At 38.5% G+C, this 19,712-nt stretch overlaps 3 protein-coding genes across 19 annotated transcripts in view; 1 reads left to right on the top strand and 2 right to left on the bottom strand.

The window, feature by feature from the left end:
* SSBP1 (single stranded DNA binding protein 1) overlaps window positions 1–12,693 on the bottom strand; it is a 55,374-nt gene extending 42,681 nt beyond the window's left edge. For 4 of the 15 annotated variants that reach the window (XM_070266026.1, XM_005609455.4, XM_003364867.5 and 1 more), the window contains exons 1-7: window positions 12,606–12,693; window positions 11,868–11,932; window positions 9,846–9,906; window positions 9,004–9,144; window positions 8,695–8,782; window positions 7,077–7,165; window positions 3,529–3,601 (exon numbers count right to left, since the gene is read on the bottom strand). In XM_070266026.1, the coding sequence (XP_070122127.1) occupies window positions 3,558–3,601; window positions 7,077–7,165; window positions 8,695–8,782; window positions 9,004–9,144; window positions 9,846–9,906; window positions 11,868–11,891 (447 nt within the window). In that variant the 5' untranslated portion in view covers window positions 11,892–11,932; window positions 12,606–12,693 and the 3' untranslated portion in view covers window positions 3,529–3,557. Of the gene's footprint in view, window positions 1–1,078; window positions 3,602–4,774; window positions 4,935–7,076; window positions 7,166–8,694; window positions 8,783–9,003; window positions 9,145–9,845; window positions 9,907–11,867; window positions 11,933–12,411 lie in introns of those variants that run through there. The other 11 variants (XM_070266029.1, XM_070266028.1, XM_070266030.1 and 8 more) reach the window with 9 other exon arrangements.
* DENND11 (DENN domain containing 11) overlaps window positions 12,692–19,712 on the top strand; it is a 79,557-nt gene continuing 72,536 nt past the window's right edge. Inside the window, exon 1 of the mRNA XM_070266019.1 lies at window positions 12,692–12,816. The gene's annotated coding sequence lies outside the window, so the exon portion shown is untranslated. The remainder of the gene's footprint in view (window positions 12,817–19,712) is intronic.
* Window positions 16,548–19,712, bottom strand: part of WEE2 (WEE2 oocyte meiosis inhibiting kinase) — a 34,637-nt gene continuing 31,472 nt past the window's right edge. For all 3 annotated transcript variants that reach the window (XM_070266017.1, XM_023639844.2, XM_070266018.1), the window contains 2 exons: window positions 19,552–19,694; window positions 16,548–17,975 (listed from right to left, as the gene is read on the bottom strand). In XM_070266017.1, the coding sequence (XP_070122118.1) occupies window positions 17,819–17,975; window positions 19,552–19,694 (300 nt within the window). In that variant the 3' untranslated portion in view covers window positions 16,548–17,818. The remainder of the gene's footprint in view (window positions 17,976–19,551; window positions 19,695–19,712) is intronic.

Raw genomic sequence — 19,712 nt, 5'->3', positions numbered from 1 at the left:
TCACTCGTAATCCTCCCCACAACCAAAACCTATTATGTATTAACCTCCAGTGTGATGAGAGGCACCCTGCATGGAGCACAAAGTCAGCAGTGGGGGTTCCGGATACGTAGGGCCAACGGGGGTGGGAGAGCAGCGGGAAGCAGGCAGTGGGCAGAAAGCAAAACGCAAACCACATAGCTACGTTCAAACTCCAAGTGCGCCTCTTATAAGTGGCATGACTTTCACATGTTACTGACCCTCAGTTTTAAGTTTCCTCACCTACAAAATGGGGACAACAGTACCTTCTTCTCAGGGGAATAGTTAGATGAGATGATGATAAAAAGCACTTAGCTCAGCGCCTGGCATGTGGTAAGTGCAGAGTAAACGTCAGCCACTAATATGATTATTATGACCTTGTAAGAGATTTCTCTACAACTCACTAACCTTGGGATTATCTCTCATTTTCTACAATGATTTCCTTGCTGTTACTCCCACCAATCTTCATGGCATATAATGCAAACCCTGACAGAAAAATAAGTAAAGCAATGCTGCCCTCATTTTCATATCAATGTTTCAGTGTGATCCAACAGAACAGCAAACATTTAGCTAAGCTAAGCTGGATGGGGCAAAAAGGTAGTTGAGTAAAAGATCACCCTGCCTTCAAGAACTGCATGATCTCTTTTAGGAACAAAGAGAAACTACCATTAATTTCTCCTATCTGAGCTGCAAAGGTCAGGCTGTAACCTAGTCGGCAATGACAGGTAACCCCCAAAACAGCTGCAGAAACATGTCTTTGGTGGTTTTGGATGTCTTTGGATTAATCATCCAGTGATATTTAAGAAATGGATGACCCTCTGAGAACTGTATTGGCAGCAAACAGATCTCATATGGGTTAGTCTTTAAAGTTGGTCGTTCTAGGTTGTGTACATGGATTAAGAGGTGAATGAAAAAAAGGAGGTGAATAAAATATCTAAGCATGAGATCCTAAGATGCAGATGGTGAGGAAAATACATAAAAGATTGTCTTGCTCACCTCTAGTACATGAAGCGGTACCAGCTGAAGGTGAATGATTAGAGCCAACTTGGCTTGGAAATAAAAGTTTTTTTTCCAAAATGAGAACAGCTTTATTTTTTTATTATTATTATAAAAGATATACATGGTCAATGCTTAAGAAAAAAATATTAGAACATATGAAAGTGTAGAGAAATAAGGAAAATCATACATAATCCTCCCTATCCAGAGATAATCACAACATTTTGATGCTTCTCCTTCCAGACTTTTCTAGGCACATACTTGTATCAATTACTTCTTTTTCAAAAATGGGTAACACCACACATGCTGTTTGATACTTTTTAGCCCACACTTCTACATATCATACTCATCTTTCCACTTAACATGGAATCCCAAAATCAAAGTCACAAGGCAGTTTTCTGCAGGTATATTTCCGACACCACAACACAAAAAATGGAAATGCAGGACACAGAACTTGGACCAGAAGACCCCTACTGTCTGTTACTGCTGTCAGATTCCACACGTCTGCTCTCTACCCAGACCAGCTGGGGAGCAGTAGGACATTTCTCAGATGGGGCTGCCTAGGTGGGGAGGGCAGTTTCTGCTCCTGTAGTCTGACTCGTTGTGGACCTCTGGGTCTGCAGGATCATGTGCATGCTGAGGCCTCCGGGCTGAATGCTGTACTCCAAAAGCTCTGCTGCCCCAGCCTCAGAGCCTTTCAGGCAATCTTCAGTGGGAGTTTGGAGAAGAGCCCCTCAGCTTATGGCGACCCTGTAGAACACACTCTTCTGCCCCTGCACCCTGGACTCAGAATTGCTTTGAGTTCGTCATTAAGCACCATATTATTTTCCCAAAGCACAGATTCATCACCTTGTTTAAACAAGAATACTAATCCACATAACTTCTCACAACTTTTAAAAATTATAAAAATAGCTTTGCTGAGGAAAGAAAGCAAGCATTGCTCAAAAGATAAATTTTATCTACTCTAAACAATTTTGCTTAAGGAATGTGGCATAAAGGCATGAGGACTATATCACCAGTCTCATGTGCGAACTCAGACAGCAGAGTTTCTATGCTGCTTAGCGTCCCAGCTGCAGAAAAAAAGATGGCTGATATGAGGAAATGGCAATCAATTTGAAACTGTTCCTGGGCAGAGAGGATAAGCTAAGGAATGCCATCTTTCCTTAACCAAACTGCACTATAAGTTCAAAAAGTTACTCAAGTGTGCAGAAAATACCTTAAAAGGGAAAGTCAAGGGTCCACAACATAGCATGTGAATTCTGAATTCTGAACCTGTTCAAGTCTAGCATGACCTAAGCTACAGTTAGCACCAACTCGCAGGCACAAGGGACAGGACACGCAGCCTGGGGCACAAATACACAGGCTGGGCCAGAGGGCAAGCTGGAGCCAAGTGGCCCCAAGAAAATAAGCAACTTCTACAATTTGAACCGGACAACCTGCTCAGCAGCAGCCAACCTCTAAAACACTGCAGCAAACTAGCAGGCAGACCAGTGGAGAACTGATGCAAACTTTCAAAAGTAAAACCTGCAATGAAAAACTGAGTCTATTTTATGCAATCTTTATTAATAAATTATAATAAACTCTGCAATTTTCAGAATCTTATAACAGAAGTAACTGTGTGTACACAATGGTCTGTATGTGTATGTGCATCAAGAGACCATGTGGACAAATAAAAGGAAACGTCATACCTGAGGCTCTAACCTAGGGAGGCAACGTCAAAGATTGTTTAGGGGACTCCCCCAAGGGCTCTGGATGAGGCTAAAAGGATAGAGAATAGGGGCTTAGAAAGACAGAGAACAGTGGAACCAAAGCCTCTGTGTCATCACCTGGAGATGAAGTGTTTTATCCTTAGTTATATTTTAGGTCTTTACTGCTGGTAAACTCCATTTCATAAATGCTCCTAGTGAAAGTTTCCAAAAACAAAAGGCGTGAAGAAAGTAGGTTAGTCCCGAAGCCATGTAGGTTAGATACAAACCACTGTTCAGCAACTCCCTTCAATTTGAGCTAAAGCTTAATATCCCACTGAAATCATTCACATGTCAACATTTACCAAGTGTCTCTTCTGTGCCGAGCACTGGTTAAGGTGCAGGTACACAGAGCAGACACAGTCCTTGCCTTCTAGTATACAGAACAAACAGACAAGAAAATCAGTATTTACAACAGTGGGATAAATGCCTGACATAAAGTGATCTTCAATAAATACTGAGTGGCTGAGTCAATACTATAATAGAAGTGCACATGAAAAACAAGGGGTCTTCTTACTACGCGCATTTATCCCTTTGCCATGACACGGATGAACCTGAAAGTTCACTATGTTATACACTTGTACACAGAGTCCATCCTTAAAAGAATAACCAACTAGTGAAACAGACAAGTGCTATCAATGTTTATGAGACGAAAAGGCACGGGGAGCAACAGTTAGGAGAAATATTATCACTCATTTTATATAAAAGACTATTTTAATGTTTGTCCTTAGAAGCTATAAAGACTATACATGATTGGGAAATGAGACTATACCAAACAATGGCCAAAGAAGATCATCCACTCTATGCCTTCTCTTTTGTCTGGTCACTCAGAAATATAATATTATCTGTAAAAAAGAAAGCCAAAATATAAATATTATTTTCAGAACTCTTTCTCCATCCCATTTAATCATTCCCCTCTAATACATACACACTTCAGTGCTGTTAACTAAAGGGATTTTAGACAAATCCTCAAAATATTCAATATCTCTTGCTATGTTCATGAGAGGTACACACAATAGGCACAAATGGAGCTAAAAGCTGGGTTTCAGCTGTTTGTCAACAATTCAGACCTTGTTAGAAGAGGTGGGATATCTCATGTCTTCCCTGAAGACAGTTAAGGTCTTCTCAGCAATAACTTCCTACAAAAGAACTAGTCACAAATTTCGATGCTTGCAATGCTCAGATGCCACAGCAGAGGACCAAGGCATAGTACTCCATATGCTGGAGATACGCAGGGAGGACAGGGTTCAACATGTGGCCCCCTCAGCAAAGACACATTTATTTGTGTTTTTAAGTAACTCTGAACACTGATACAGAAGACATTTTATTTTTAAATTTTAAAACAGAATGACTTTTATATACTCATTCTTCGGAAAATTTTTACTAATCGTATTACAGAAAGAACATTTTCATCCAAGAACATCAGACATTGACCTTAAAATGCTGTCCTAGACAGAGTTAGTTTAGGATGAGCAAAAGAAAAGAACTAAGTAGTACTTCCTGTTTAATTCCAAAAGTCCAGATCCTTCTAACTTTAGAATTATTCCAAAAGTGGTTACTATATAATGAAAGAATATTTGTTCATGACTATAGTCTTCTAAAAATAGAATATTTTGGTACAGAATGTTATTTCAGAGGACAGTATTAGAATTAACATCACTGTGTAAAAAGGCAAGAGTGCCATCCACTGGTCATTATTTTTAAGTTACAGACATGATACGTAGGAGGAAAAAATACGCCCAATAAGAAACTATTTAAACACTATTTCCTTCAATTCGAATGTCACTAAAGATCTATTCATTTTTACTATTAGCCATAAGCCTATGTTAAGGATCCAATCACCCATGCTAGTGAATACTAGTGACAAGAAAAAAGCAAACATCAAATAAGCTGAAATTGCTTCTATTTGACTTGGTTCATAACTCACACAATGGAAAGTTTGCCCATAATTTGGTTTATAATGGAATATGGAATTTTTAAGTGCTTCACAAATACACAATTGATAAAGATTTTTAAACATTCATTATTTTATTAGAAAGCTTAGTTTTGCACTACTGAAATCATAGGTGTAGTTCTATACCTCATACAGGTCCGGAAAAAAATTTTTTAACAAATAGATATCTCTGGAGGCAAGGCCCAAGGAAGTACAGGATGCAGGAAATGATTTGTTGTGAGGATCTTGAGAATTATGAAAGGAAAGTAGAAAGAATCTCATCTAAGGTTTGATAATGAGGATAGAAAGATACCTATGTCAGTTTTCAAGGTCAATATACTTTCAAACAAATTTGTAAGAAAATATATATGATTATTATTTACAACCAATTAGAATTTGTCAATATGTTCTAGTCGTTAAGACACGAACTCTGGAGCAAGGGAAAAGAGAAAGATAAAAGGACAATCTGTCAATTAAAAGAGACTGAAGTTCTCAGACTTCTAGCCTCCAGAATTGTGAGAAAATAAATTTCTGTTGTTTAAAAAAAAATAAGACAGAGACTCAAGACAAATATAAACCATGTGCTATCCGGTAAAAAAAAAAAAATTTAACATTAATTTTTTTTTTTGCTGAGGAAGATTCACTCTGAGCTAACATCCGTTACCAATCTTCCTCCTTTTTTTTGTTTGAGGAAGATTAGCCCTGAGCTAACATATCTGTCAATCCTCCTCCACTTTATACATGGGTCGCTGCCACAGCATGGCTGACAAGTGGTGTATACATGATCCACACCCAGGATCCGAACCAGCAAACCCAGGCCATCAAAGCAGACTGGGCTGAACTTAACCACTACGGAACAGGGCCAGCTCCCAAACATTAATTTCTTAACATTAGCTGTGATAATAGCACCGTAATGTTCTAAAAAGGAGTCCACATCCTTCAGAGATACCTACTGAAATATTTATGGATGATATAACATAATGTCTGGTGTGATTCACTTCAAAATAATCCAGGTGGAGGAAAAGTGGCAAGTGGCAAAGATGAAATATTATTGGTCATCAGCTAATAACTGTTGAAGCTAAATGATGGAGACTTTTTTTTTTATTTTTCTCTACTTTTGTATATGCTTGACATTTTCATAAAAAAACAATTTAATTTTTAAATGATACCTAATTTTGGCATATCTTACAAGTTCGTAAACATTGAGACATTACTATAATAAAATATCTTTCATTATATCTACTTGTTTATAAAAAAGGTTTTTCAGTGTTTATATCCTAAAAACAAACAAAAGCACAGAATTAATGTTTAATAACTGTCTTATTTTAGCAAATTACCCAAGAGGTAAAAAGAAAAGAAAAGTACCATCTATCGTATTAAATGATGCATTTTCAACAAAATTTTAGTTTTAAATATTAAAGTTATTTTGGTCAATTATGTACTAAAAATAACTGTAATGATAACAATCAAGAAGAAATGCAACATTTAGAGCCCTGTCACAGAATTTTTAAAAATACTAAATTTCTATTTAAGTGTGCACTTTTCTTAAAAATATAATAGGACAGATAAAAGATAAAATACTATATTAAGATACACTTCTCAAGAGAAAATGGAATGGAAAAACAAGTTCAGAGAAACAGGAGTAATGTAAAATTTCTAAATCTGGAAGAGTTTGTTCATGTATTTATTTTTAAATGATGGGTATCAGATTGCTATGGTATTTGGATCTATTAACACATTTAAGAGTAACATTTCTATACTTAAAAAAAAATTTAATGTCAACTTAAAGATGTCGAAAGGGGTATTACTGTTTTCAAAATTCTTGTGGAATTTTCAAAGAAGTGTGAAAACTTTGCTCTGGGGGATATCTTCTTAACCTTCTTTAAGCTTTGTATGTCCACCTTTCTGAAGCTGTTTTATATTTTGTTTAATGAAAATAGGAATTTAAAACAAAATCCAGCACCACACAGGTTCTGAATAAACCTGCACAAGAGTCTATGCCACTCGCCTCAGTGTACCTCTATCTCAGCACATGCTTCGCCCTGTTGAGGCCACGTCATTCAAAGACACTGGATTAAAGTTTTTCTAACTCCAAACAATCAGTTCTGGCACAGACAGTTCAATTTATACTCTACTCAAAAGTTACATGTGAACTAAAACTGTTAGTGTAAGAGACAATTTTCCAAAGGAATAGATAAGTGTAAAAGCTCTTAGCAAGCCCACAAACGACACTCAGAATTCTCCTGGTGAGTTGCCTTACAATCTCATTAGCATCAGTACTCACAGCCCCAGTTAGCTACTTACAACACAGCCAAGCTTTGAAAGAAGGAAAGGCCGGGGGAGACACGGGACGGGACGGACAACAGCTGTTATCACAAGGTTCTTACCAGCTATAATTGTTGTTGCTTGTCGTCTCACATTATTTTTATCCGTGTATTCACCATAGTCTACTTTTCCTTCCACATAAATTCGAGACCTGATATAAACAAAATTTACAGTTTTCGGTCTGGAGATTCTAATGTGCTTGAGAATATTATTCAGAGTGAGGTCAGAGGCAGTATGAGAATACACTAAAGATGAAATATATAATCATACATAACCTCATTTTCGCTACCATTTCTCAAAGTTCAGAATTAAGGATACTGAAAGAGAACGTACACACAGACTTGACACATCTAGGTAAACAGGACAATGTTTTCATCCTTGAGCTGACTGTAATCCTTACAGAAGTTACAAAAAACAGAAAACTGTTCAAAATCTTAAGCCAAAATTTTTTTTAAAAAGCAAACCTATGACCATGAAAATGGACGGGCAACCTAGCGGCATCCTTTAAATCTCTAGGATTGATTTCCAATGTGTCGTTTTCTTTAATCTTTGATTTTGGACTCCCTGACAGATTTGTTGATTTTCACTTATCTTTCAATCCCTTTCTATAGTGAAGTTCATGAACTTATTCTCAGGGGACTTAGATTATTAAAATAGACACTTTCAGCTTAGCATTTCAGCCAGAGTTAATTACTAAAACTATTTCTGCACTATCTAGAAGGCTAAGCTAGATGAAAACCATAACTCTGACCCTTTAAAGGACAGAAAATGACAATGGCACCAGTTTTAAGAGTCCACCACCACTAAAAATGTGCAATACAGAAAGCAGACAAAACTGGTAAAATGATTGGGTGCCGAAGGGAATATACACACATAGATTCATCAATTAGTAGGTGAAATTACATTAGATATTTTCCTTGAAAATTCCTGTATGTGTTTATATATGTGTCTATGCACATATTCACACATACATACATAGAGGACAATGGACGTATGCATAAAGGTATGCCGTTATTGAAAGGAAATAGATTTTTGTCACTGCTATTATTTTTCATGAAATATGTTTTATTTCTATAAAACAAGTACCTTTCTAAATATATTAACCAGGAATACAACTGCTGTTAAACACACCCTTTTGTCCTTCTGTGGGTTTGGAAAAGATACTTTTTATAATCAATCCAAGCATTCCAAAATGCAACTACTAAGCCTATATAAAAATACAAAATAACAGTTGTGAATATTACCATACCACCTCACTGTGTCAGGCCAAAGACTTTCCAGATCCTCCACAAAGGACATCATGTGGACACCAAGAGGCCAGACACCGGCCGTCAGAAGCCCGGCCACGGCGACCTGAGAACTCCTAACAGCATGTGTTGCACCTGCTCACATGGCACTCAGTGTACTTTGGCTTCTCTCTCGCCTCATCTGCTTCTATTTACATACACGCCTTATTTGCCCTAAATTATAAGTTCTAAACCACATTTTATACATCTTTGAATTGGCCACACATGGCAACAGACCATGCATATAGTATTAAGCACCAAATAAATACCTCTTGAGTTAATATAGAGTAATTAGCAGCATTCAGGGATAAAGGAGTTATACACATTCCATGAGAACACCTGTTAAAGTTTTTCAAACTGTTCAATCTGTAAGATCCTTCCTTCCTCCACTTACCCCTTTTTCACATACTGATATGCCACGTCTCTGAGGCCTGGCCGAAATACTGAAATTCTGTGCCACGTTGTCTTTTGACTAACATCACCTAAATCACAAGAACAGGAAACGTGGTTACAAATGCCAGCAGACAAAACAAACGCCAAAGGACAACATGCCCAGCAAAACCAATGTTACAATTTCTAAGAGAACAGAATAGAATTGGAGAAGAAAGATCCTTTCCAAAAGTAACTTATCTCTACTTAGATAACTGACAGAAAATGTCTATTTACTGCCGATAAAATTAAAACCCCATTCTTTCATACTCACCCATTTGGTATGCTTCACTTTCTCCTGATCGCCACATCTCATTTGTTGCTAGAGAAAATATTGTGACTGGGTTTTTTCCTTCCACCTGTCTCATGACAGGGTCCTGACCTACTCGCCCAAGTAACTGTACACGATTCAGAGCTGAAATGCAATGTGTAGATACAATGAGACCAAGAGAAATGTCCAGAAGAGGAACAGCTACAAATACTACTTTAACTTCAATCTTGGCAGTCAGCAAAACCCAAGTTTTGAAAATAAGTTGAAGGGGTGAATAAAGGGAGGCTGGGAGGGAAAAAGAAAGGGGTGAATAAAGGGAGGCTGGGAGGGAAAAAGAGGGTTGGCAGGAAAAGAGAAAATATTCATAGAGAAAATATTCATTCAAAGCAGCCCCACAAAGCAAACATTAAACTCTTTATCATTCTATTGTAAATTCTTCTTTAAAACATCCTTTTTTTTAAAAAAGAAAAAAAGTCTGGTTAAAAGAACAAATTCAAGATCTGAAAATCTTGATAAAGATACAAGCTTTCACATTCACTCTCTCAGCCAAACAGCACACAAGCTTGGAAGACTTGGATAACCAAATACAACTCCAGAAAATTCTATGGCAGGAAAATGACAACAAGAGTGAGTAAAAGCTGACTGCTAAGGAAGAAGGCCCAATTTATAACAGGCCCCTGGAAGCCTGATGGGGCAAGGCCAAGATCTGAGAGGCAAATTATAAGCCAAAGGCAGGCATGATTAACAGCTTATAACCCAACCAGCGCACCTCTTTGGCAACACATTTGAGAATATTAGCACACTGCTATAAATACCATACTTTAAATTTGGAAATTACTACTTACATCTTTCAAGAACCAAGCTACTAGCTATTTCAGATTCATGTCTTACAAATTGATGAAGTACCTAAAGTGGAACAAATGAGGAAAATGGCTTTAATTTTTAGGGAAAGGCAAATGCAAACAGAAGACCCACACACATCTGGTCACCATCTAGACAGTACCCCTACAGCAGCCATCCACAGAAGACCAGGGAGGCACTTCCCATGTTCCCCCATTACGCAATGCCAGAGAGACCATGCAAACACTTAAGGGCAGCCTACTGCAGAAGCCCGAAGGTACAAAGGAGGTACTAGAGTATACCTACAAAAGTCCATTTATGGGCCTCTCCTAGCTCTTTCATGGGAACCCTCCTGATTATGGTGTTTCTGTGTTTGCTCACAAAAGGGAAAATTAAATATATACTGGAAAATTCACACTTTTGATAGATGAAAGAAAAAAGTCTAAGATAAACAAATATGGTCCTTTGATAAAGTACAGAGATATAACTGTCCAAATCAGTCAGGGAAAAGCAGCCACAGCCACATAATAGCAGCACTCAGTGATAATAACAGCTGTCATTACTGAATACTAGCTAGGGGCTTTATCTCTTACCAATTAACTCTCAGAATAAATCTATAAACCAAGTAAAATTATCGCCACTTTAGAAATGAGACAAATGAAGTTCAGAAAGATTAAGTAACTTGCCCAAGATTCTACAAGAAATAAGTGGCAAGTCATGCCTAGAACCCAGGGCCGTAAGACACCAAGGCTGTTTCTTTTCCCACTGCCCTCTGCTGCCTCCTTCAAGACATTCTGTTCAAGGGCTACTGCCAAGATGTGAGTATGCATCACTCAGCACATCACTGGATTAAGAGTTGAGAAGGCTAACTCTTACATGTGTCAAGTGGCAGCAATGTTAAAATAAAAAGCAGACGTCCACCAATCAATGAACTCCCATTCTCAGGGTACTGTTGGCTATGGAATTCTATCACTATGTTTTGGGACAGAGGGTGGGTAAGAAAATAAAGATGTGAGTTACAATATACTTAAAAATCTAACTGCTAACTACTACCTGTGTCATGATTCTAGAAAAGTACTAATTTGAGTGCTCAGATGAGCCAGGGCCCATAAGTTTTATAGAATAATAATACGTCTCATTTGGGGCATACAAAAATCAAGACCTACTGGAGAAGTAGAAACAGGGAAAGAATTTAGTTGGGATAATTTTTTAATTAAATTTTTAACTCTTTTACATCAGGTTTTAAAGATATCAACACTGCAGTATTAGGATAGTAGTCATTTCTCCATGTTTCACATTTCAACACATAAATAAACATGTTAAAAAATAAGTTAAACGGTTAAAATGGGGATCCAAGAATACAGGGTCAATTCTACAGTAGAGAGGGGGAGATAAGAACAGGTTTCACAGAGGAATTGATTCTTCATTAGTTTTAATAGGATGGGGAGCAGGGGAGAGCAGTTACAAAGGAGAATCTACAGAACTTGGTGCCCAAATGTGGCAAGTGAAGAAAAGGGTGGTCTAGACTGGCTCGAGGCTGGCTAGAGTGACTGGAGAGATGAGGACTCAAATTGGGTGGAATGAGAAGGAATTTTGCACATAGTAAACTGGTGGTCATGCTGAGACTTAAGCTGTTCTCCTGAGTAGAGGGAAATTGTGTGGTGGGGGAGACAACATAGGAGGTAGATGGTCAGAAAAGGAACCACCCGCCTTATGGAAAACGCTAGAACATTAATTCTCCTAGTCTTTAGATCACTAAAGACTTTAAATGCCCTCTAGATGATCCAAATGCAAGTAACACGTTTTAAAAAGCAATGACTCCCATCATGTGAATAAACTAGGAAATTTTTGTTTTAGTGAGCATTATTTACCCAAGTAAAATCTATCCCCAACCCTCCATATCAAATGAGTATACACACGGTGGGTGGGCTCAACCGTCTTTTGCCTCTGCAGTTAAAAGCCCAGAGAAATCTGATCACTATGGCTGATGATAATAAACCTCAGCACTAAGATGGAAAAGTGATTACCTGTAATACAGGTCTTCGAAACATGGCTTCTATTTTCTTTTTTTACAACCTAATCTTTATCTTTCCTGCAGAAAAAAAGAGAGAAAGATAAATACTACATCTTATAGCAAGTGCACAACTCACTAGTCCTAAATTCCTAAGATGATTTTTCTCCAATCCACCCTAGGACCAAAATACATCAACCTCCCTGAACATTTGAGAAGGATCCTCTCCTCCTAAAAAGACCCTCACACCTGCATGTCTTTTTGATCCCCCTTAACTTCCTCTTCCTCCAACCTATACAAAACTTATGATTCTGAGTTAACATTCCCATTTCCACTCCATTGTCTTCCCATATTTTATCAACATGAAAGCTCCCTTAGGGCAGGGATTTTTGTCTGATTTATTCACTGCCACATCCATTGCTTCTAAAACACACAATAACGGCTCAATAAATACTAGAATGTCATCAAGGGATTCAAATCTGAAACTTGCTGCTGCAAAAATTACTGCCTCCGTGCCCGTTAGCAAAGACCAAGGAGATCCCTGGGCTCGCCAGCCTCACCGCCGGGATGCGCGGGCGCCCTTTCTCAAAGGTGGAGCTCCCAAGCAACAACGTGGAGGGCTGGGAGGTGGGAGGAAACCGCGCTCCGCACCGGTGAGAACAGAGGGGACAGACACCTACACAGCACCACCTTCCGACCCACGCAGGGCCGCACGCACACGGAGCTCAGCACTCCAGACCTCAACCTCCCTCACCTGACGCTCTAGCACGAACAGCCTTGAGGGCGGGATCACTTCCGGGTACAGCCGGGAGGCAAGACTCGCGAGAGGAAGGAGAAAACGGAAAGTCCGCGGCGTGCGGCGTAGAAACGCTGCCGGCCAGCGCCGCGGGAAACACGCCCCCTTAACGCGGTAGTTCCGGCAGCTTGTTTCCAGGCGGGAGCAGATGGGTCAACGCCGCCAAGTGGTGAGTGGGACTTATTTCAAGTTTCTAATGAAATGAAATTATTTGATGAGGTTCCCAGCCGCGCCCGGGAGAGGGCGAGGTAGGTCAAACGAAGGACAGCTCCGCCGCTGGGAAAAACTGGAAGGGTCCAGGCCTTCTGAAGCTGTAAGAAAACCAGAGAGAGGAGCAAGGAAAGAGCTGAGCGCGCAAAATTTAAAATCAAGATAAATAATATTTTAGTGGAATATTTTAAAAAGTCAAAATTAATGCAAAAAATCCATGATGAGCAAAAAATTAAATTTTTAATTAAATCCTAGATCCAAGCCATGTAGGATCCTGAGACACAAGGGAAAATATGTGTCCCTACATGTTTTTAGGTATTTAGAAAATTCTTTTCCCGATATTAAAGTACTTGAAGAAATGTCGAAAATTTGAAAAGTAGGTGTATGAAAACTCATAACATTGTTTTAACTTTAAATATTTTACTTATACCAAAAACAGAATTTGTTATAATTTTACTTTCCTGGCTTTAATGGAAGTAAACTGATCAATAATATTTTAAAAATCTACTGTTTTGTTTATCTTATTTCCAATTACAAGAATTGCCACGTCTGACAATTTTTCTTGACCAAGGGGCAATCTTAAGTAATTTTAATTAACTTCAGCTAACTTTGTCTTTATTTAAAACTCTGATATTTTGTTCATGGGGATTTTTTCATTAATTTTACTGTTTTTTAAGCATTGCATTAAAGTATCATTAATCTTGATTGCTGGGTTTCTGGCATCCCTTAAATTTTGCCTCATTCACCCTAATCCTGGCCCTGGTAAGAAAGAGGGATATGGAGCCCCACAGATTGCGGAATACAGGCCAGAGGGGACCTCCCCAGGCCTTTCCATTTCCTGGTTCTGGCACTGTCTGGCTTCTAAGTCATTCTAGATCATTCTAAGATGCAAATCTCTTCCTCAGGACCCTATTTAAAACCCTTCAATGACCCATTCTTGCCCTTAGAGGAAAAAATATGAGCTACGTAACATGGTTTCCAACACACACCTTATCCCACCTCCTAAAAGTCTGACTTACTAGTTGGTATATTTCTGGATGCTTCTGTTTTACTTCCAGCTTCACAGTGTTTAGTTCCTGAAACATACCATGTTGTACTGCATTCAGGCCTTTCACAGGTGTTAATCATCCCACATCCCACCCATGCACGATGTTACTACTGTTGGTGCCCTCCAAAGATTTCCTATTTAAAAATCCTACTTCCACTTGAGATGTTGACTCGAATGAAAAACTAAATTCATCCTTTCCTTCAAAGCCAACTTCTCCCTTCTAAGCTCCTTGTTTGTTTTAATGGTACTAAGAGTCTCCCAGTCTTGAACGTTGGAATCATCTTTAAACGTTCTCCCTGATCATCTACATCCATTCGTGCGTACCCAATCCCTTGGCCCTAAAAGTTCTTTCTTCGTTATGCCGCTAATCTCTCCCTCTCCTTTCTACTCACAAATACTTTGGAGTGAGGTGTGCAGAAAAGGTTGTTTAGAAAAAAAAAAAAGTAGAAAGCACCATGCAAATTGAAACTAGACACACCTTGGATAAACTCTTATAACTTTATAAATAACATCTTAGGGAAGAATCTGGGCTAATCTGAATTCTCTCTCAGTCAGGAATTACCAACACACGCTCTCCCTAGACTGTTGGCTGGAGAAAGTTGCAAGTGCTGCTACTCTCCTATTTCTTCTTTGACAAAGAAAAACATACTAAAATGCACAAAATTTTATAATGTATAATGTCAAGGAAAAACCAAATTAAAGCATTCTCTTATCAAATAGATCCTCCTTCCCAGCACAGCAAATACTTCAGCGTGGCTTTGCTCTCACTGCCATAAGCATCCGAAATGCCCTTTCTCCATACTTTGAAAAGTCTCTACTCCAATAGTCCTTCCTTTTTCTGTCCCCCCATTTCACTTTCTTTACACACTCAATCTATCTTGTATTAGAATTTAAATGCCCATGAAGGAGCCTCCTCTTCCCCGTTGATTGTGAGCTCTTAAAGGACAGGGACCTTATTGTGAATATCCAATTGGCAATTATGCTTTAGAACAAGAACAGGCTTTAGAAGGACCCAGACCACAGGCCAGAACAAAGAAATAGGAAGAACTCACAAGGATACTCAAACAGTCCTGAAATTAAAAGATAAAAAAAAAAAAAAAAGAATCAAGGACCTGAAAGAGCGGCTGAAATGTATTTTTGTACTAAGCATACCCTTCTCAAGAGTTTACAGTTTGCATGTTGGTGAGGAAGTCCTGAAACCTCTCCATAGTGTCATGTACCCATACACACACTTTAACATAGTCAGAGACTTTCTGTAGTTTGTCCATGGACCCAGAAAAGGTCTTCCCAATGCTGAGAAGTAGTGACAGACAGCAACGAGGCTTTAATCATCTACCATTATCCCTGGCAGTAGTGGAATAATTCAGGAGTTTCATGCTTTGCAAAGCCAGCTAAGAGACACGTCCATCATCTATGCCCAGGGCCACAAAGGTATCTTTGGCCTTGCCTTTTTTTCCTCCTAAATTAAAAGAAAGACTCAGCTATAGGCATTAAGTGGTAAAGACCAGGGCTGGAAATGCTTTATCACAGATAGGAAGCTTTACAATTTTGTTGCTGTAAAAAAAACATTTTTTATGTATTTTAATTTGCTTTTAAATCAGTTTTTCCTCGAGTCTCATAACTGTTGGAAAATTACAGCACTTATCACCTAAACTGATTAATAGCATCTATTTTAAATTGATCCAAAAGCAAGTTATTATGGCTACTTTTTATTGTTGTTAAACTAAAATCAACCTGACGATTTTTATGTAATTCAAGATTAAAATTATTGAACATAGAGAGATAAGAAGTCCTAATTGTTTAAGATGAAGTGTTGACATTTATCTTTCAGTGTTAATCTTTCTACAGCTTTAGATAAATGGCTTCTATAAATTGGTACATTTTATAGAGCTTAGCAAAGCACAATAGTATTTCTTTAAGATTTAACTCAAGGTTATCTGTTGGCACCTGTCAGTGTTCGTGTTTAAGACACATCTATAGAAAAGCAACATATTTATCTCCTAAAGTATTAAAATTTAACTTCTTTAACATTGCCAGCCCAATGATATTAATATTTTGATAGTTTGATATTTAATAGTTCCCGAGTTGTGATCTCAGTACAGAAATAGAACTTCATGACTGAGGATGGAGCTTCTCATTGAGGCAATGGGTAAAGTTCTAACTGAAATGGAAGGAATTAAATCCGGAGCCCAGTGAAGACCCAGACCCTCTCACTCAACAGAATCTGTGTAGCTACATGCTCTTTTGGTGACTTCCTGCTACCGTGGAGCCCAGCAGAGAGGGAGAGAGAGAAACCAGTAGTCTGGCACCAGGTCCATTAAGGTGCTGGGTAGGCTTTCAGGAACGTGATAGAGAAGGGTCATAGACCCTAATAGTGTTAGTTGTCAATACCTGAGAAGACATGTATAACCAAAGAATTTTTGTCTATACATTGCATACTCTTTATACCTGTTTATAAATTACAAATTGTGATTGACCATGAACTGTATTGCAAGGGACATGGCTGAGGGGGGAGAGGTGAGAGATAAATTAACTGTTTTAAAACCTTGAAGAAAGACTAGTTTTAAAAAATGGCAACGGACAATACAGAGCACTATACCCCACTTAATTGCATGGAAAGAATTGCTACTCCAAGACAGAAGAAAGAATAGTATGATGGTTTATTCAATTAAAACAAATTTCCTAATTTGCTTTTAAAAATTAAGGGAAAAGAAGAAACTAAGGCAGCAAAAAAGCCTACAAACAGGCTACCTTCATTAATATGACACAACTAGAAGTTATAAAATGCCTTTATGACCAACATTATTTTGTATCATAGCCTGGCCATTATTAGCTTTTGGGCCTGTGAAGCTGGTCTTGAAGGCAAGACCTGTTGGTACCAACCCACCAAATTCTCTCACCTATCTATTCATGAAATGGTTTCCAACATAAATTTCTCATTCTTTGTCAGTTACATATTACAAAGAAGAGTGCTTTATCCATGTCTGGCTTTGGACAAGATAAAAACCTTTATTTACAAATATTCTGTTCCTTTAAAAATATATACAGAGAAGAGGATTTGGATAAAATATGATAAAAATCACAGGAAATGAAGCCAAATTCTGATAAAATCAAGGAGAAATTGGTGACACCCAGAAAATCAAAACCAATCATAACAGTTACAAGAGGATCAAGGCAAGTAGACTGCAGGAGAACAGCCACATCAAATCTCCCTCGGACCCGCTACCCAGAGTCTTTGTTCCATAAGTCAATAGCCAGCTCAGAAATTTCAAGTTATGTGTAGTCTTATTTCTACCCACCTCACATAATGGATTCACTCATTTAATAAATACAATATCAGAGAAAGGGGTTGTCTCCATTGAGAAACTATAGTAGGAAAGCCACTTGCTTGAAGTGGCTGAGAATTCTCTCAGGAATCCATCGTATAACCTGGGAAGCATTGTTGAAATCCAAGCACATTTTCTTGTCAACTGTTACCTCAACTCAAAACAAAATTGTATTCCTTTCTATGCACAGGGAGAGTCTCTGGGATCCTTGGTAGGTAAATCAGCTCCAGCAACGTCTTAGTCCACAGGCTGCAAGGAGGGCTGCTTCCTTCTCTTCTTTCAGTTCACAGGCCCGTGCTTTCCTGTTGTGCATCAGTAGATGTGGGAAGTGAACAAACTGTTGATAAGTGACATTAGGAAAATAACAATAGAGAAGAGAAATGGCCCCCAATTATTGTACCTGGGACCATTGCTAAGAGGAGGCCTTAACAGGACATTCGCTATAAATGCTAAATTAGGAGTGGCTTTTGAAATCTTTGGGCAGTCAAATTGGTTAATCTTTCCATTTACAAGAGAAAGGCTGATATAGTCAATATCTATTTCTGGAAGCTATAAGGTAAAAAAGTGGGATCGTGTGAAATGAGTTCTTATGGGGAAGATGTCCCACAGGTGAAGCTTGAAGACTTCGTGCTCTTTCTTCCCACCAGACGTTTAGTGCTTCTTGATCCTGTCGGGGTCCCAGAGACCCCAGGGTCACCAGGACCTTCTTGGGGGGACTGGGCCTGCTGGGCTTCTCTCAATTCCCTGGCAATGAAAGAGGAAAAATGTATGTTACTTGATCCTAAATTAGGGATAACATTTATGATCAAAACTAACATATAAATAGATTTTTCTTTTTATTTCACTGTTTCTAGAAATAAGCCTGAGCTATACACAGAATAGAAAATTAGCTCCTACGATTGTCTTAAAAAATGGCTGGCACACACCTACAACTACACATGGAAGTTTCAGTTTCCTAAATTCTACTAACTGGGGCATAAATGGTCTTTAAAATTAAAAAAAAAAAAAAGAGAAAAGGGACCAACTCTACAGACTATATATGAAAGCTACAGGGGTCCGTGAAGCACCACCCATGAGTCAAATCTGGCCTGCCACCTGTTTTTGTAAATGAAGTCTCATTGGAATTCAGCCATGCCCATTCGTTTATATATTGTCTATGCCTCCTTTCACATCACTACAGCAGAGTTGAGTTGTTGCAGCAAAGATTATATGGCCCACAAACCATAAATATTTATTGTCTAGCTCTTTACAAAAAAGTTTGCCAATCCCTGGTCTACACGATTTCAAGAAGGCATCTGCTCCATCTCTGTGATGGGTACTCATTACTGGTAATGGCTGATGACAGTCACCTGTGCCTCCATAGCTGGCTTCACAGAATGTACACACCACACCTTAAGAAATACTTATATTATGACAACATATATGTATAAGTACTTGTATTTTGTTTCTTAGCTGGGAAAATGGGATCCAAAACTAGAGCAAAAAAATATTAAATTGCTTCTTAGGAAGAATTACCTAACTAAAGGCTTAGAATCTCCACAACTCATTACCAAGAAATCATTTTGGGGATTTTTCAAGTTAGTCATTCTAAGATAGATTGCGTATCCAAGAGAAGTTGGACTTCTAAGCTTATTTTAGACAAGGACCATTTTTCATCTCCTTCTTTTATATTGTCAACAGTGCACAGCGTATGTAATAATCACTTAAAAATGCTTTGAGAACTCTGCTCAAACATCACTGCCTGATCTTTATACAAACCCCACCCCATTCTAATTAATTAGTTCCTATTCATTCCCATTTGTTTAATGAAGGAATAGATTAATAAGTAGATGCATGCATGAATACAAGCTTACATGAATAAGTAATAAGACTGCTTCCTTTGGCTTGGAAAAATATCTCTTCCTCTAAACATGTACCAAGACAGTGTCTCTGCCTGACTCCGAAATTTAATGGATTTCTAAAATTGGTCTCTTCCCACCTTAACTATGGTTGGCTTGCGTTGGGTGATCATCTACCAGTTACCTGAATACCTGTTGTCACTCAGAATCCTGCTGTTTTCTTTATTAGTTGTATTTCCTTGTATTCCTCACTTTGCTTCCTTTGCATTAACTGGAATTTTCTCTGTCAAGCAGTCTAGTCACAGAGCCTCCAGACCCATGGTACAAAGGGACTCATGTGGCTAGTCTCTTTGTGGGCCTATGTATTATGTATTATAATGTTGGGTGCTACTTGAATCCATAGAGAAGACACACGAGACCAGTCATATCACTGTGAGTAGAACTCAAATAGATTCTTTCTCGACTCAGCATCCAAAATCTACCTTTCCAGTGTGGCTGTCTTGAACTTTTCCAAGTTAAGCTGCTGCCGAAGCTCTTCAGCTTTCCCCAGGGAGGGACGGAGAACTCGACTTCTGGCCAGAGCTGCTGCAGAAGGTCTCTCCCCTGGGTCAGGATGGATCATGTTCTGATGTTGTAGGACCAA

This window comes from Equus caballus, chromosome 4 (assembly GCF_041296265.1).
Source record: "Equus caballus isolate H_3958 breed thoroughbred chromosome 4, TB-T2T, whole genome shotgun sequence".
Lineage (NCBI taxonomy): Eukaryota > Metazoa > Chordata > Mammalia > Perissodactyla > Equidae > Equus > Equus caballus.
The sequence above is the reverse complement of the archived record's forward strand: the minus strand, read 5'-3'. Positions and strand labels throughout refer to the sequence as shown.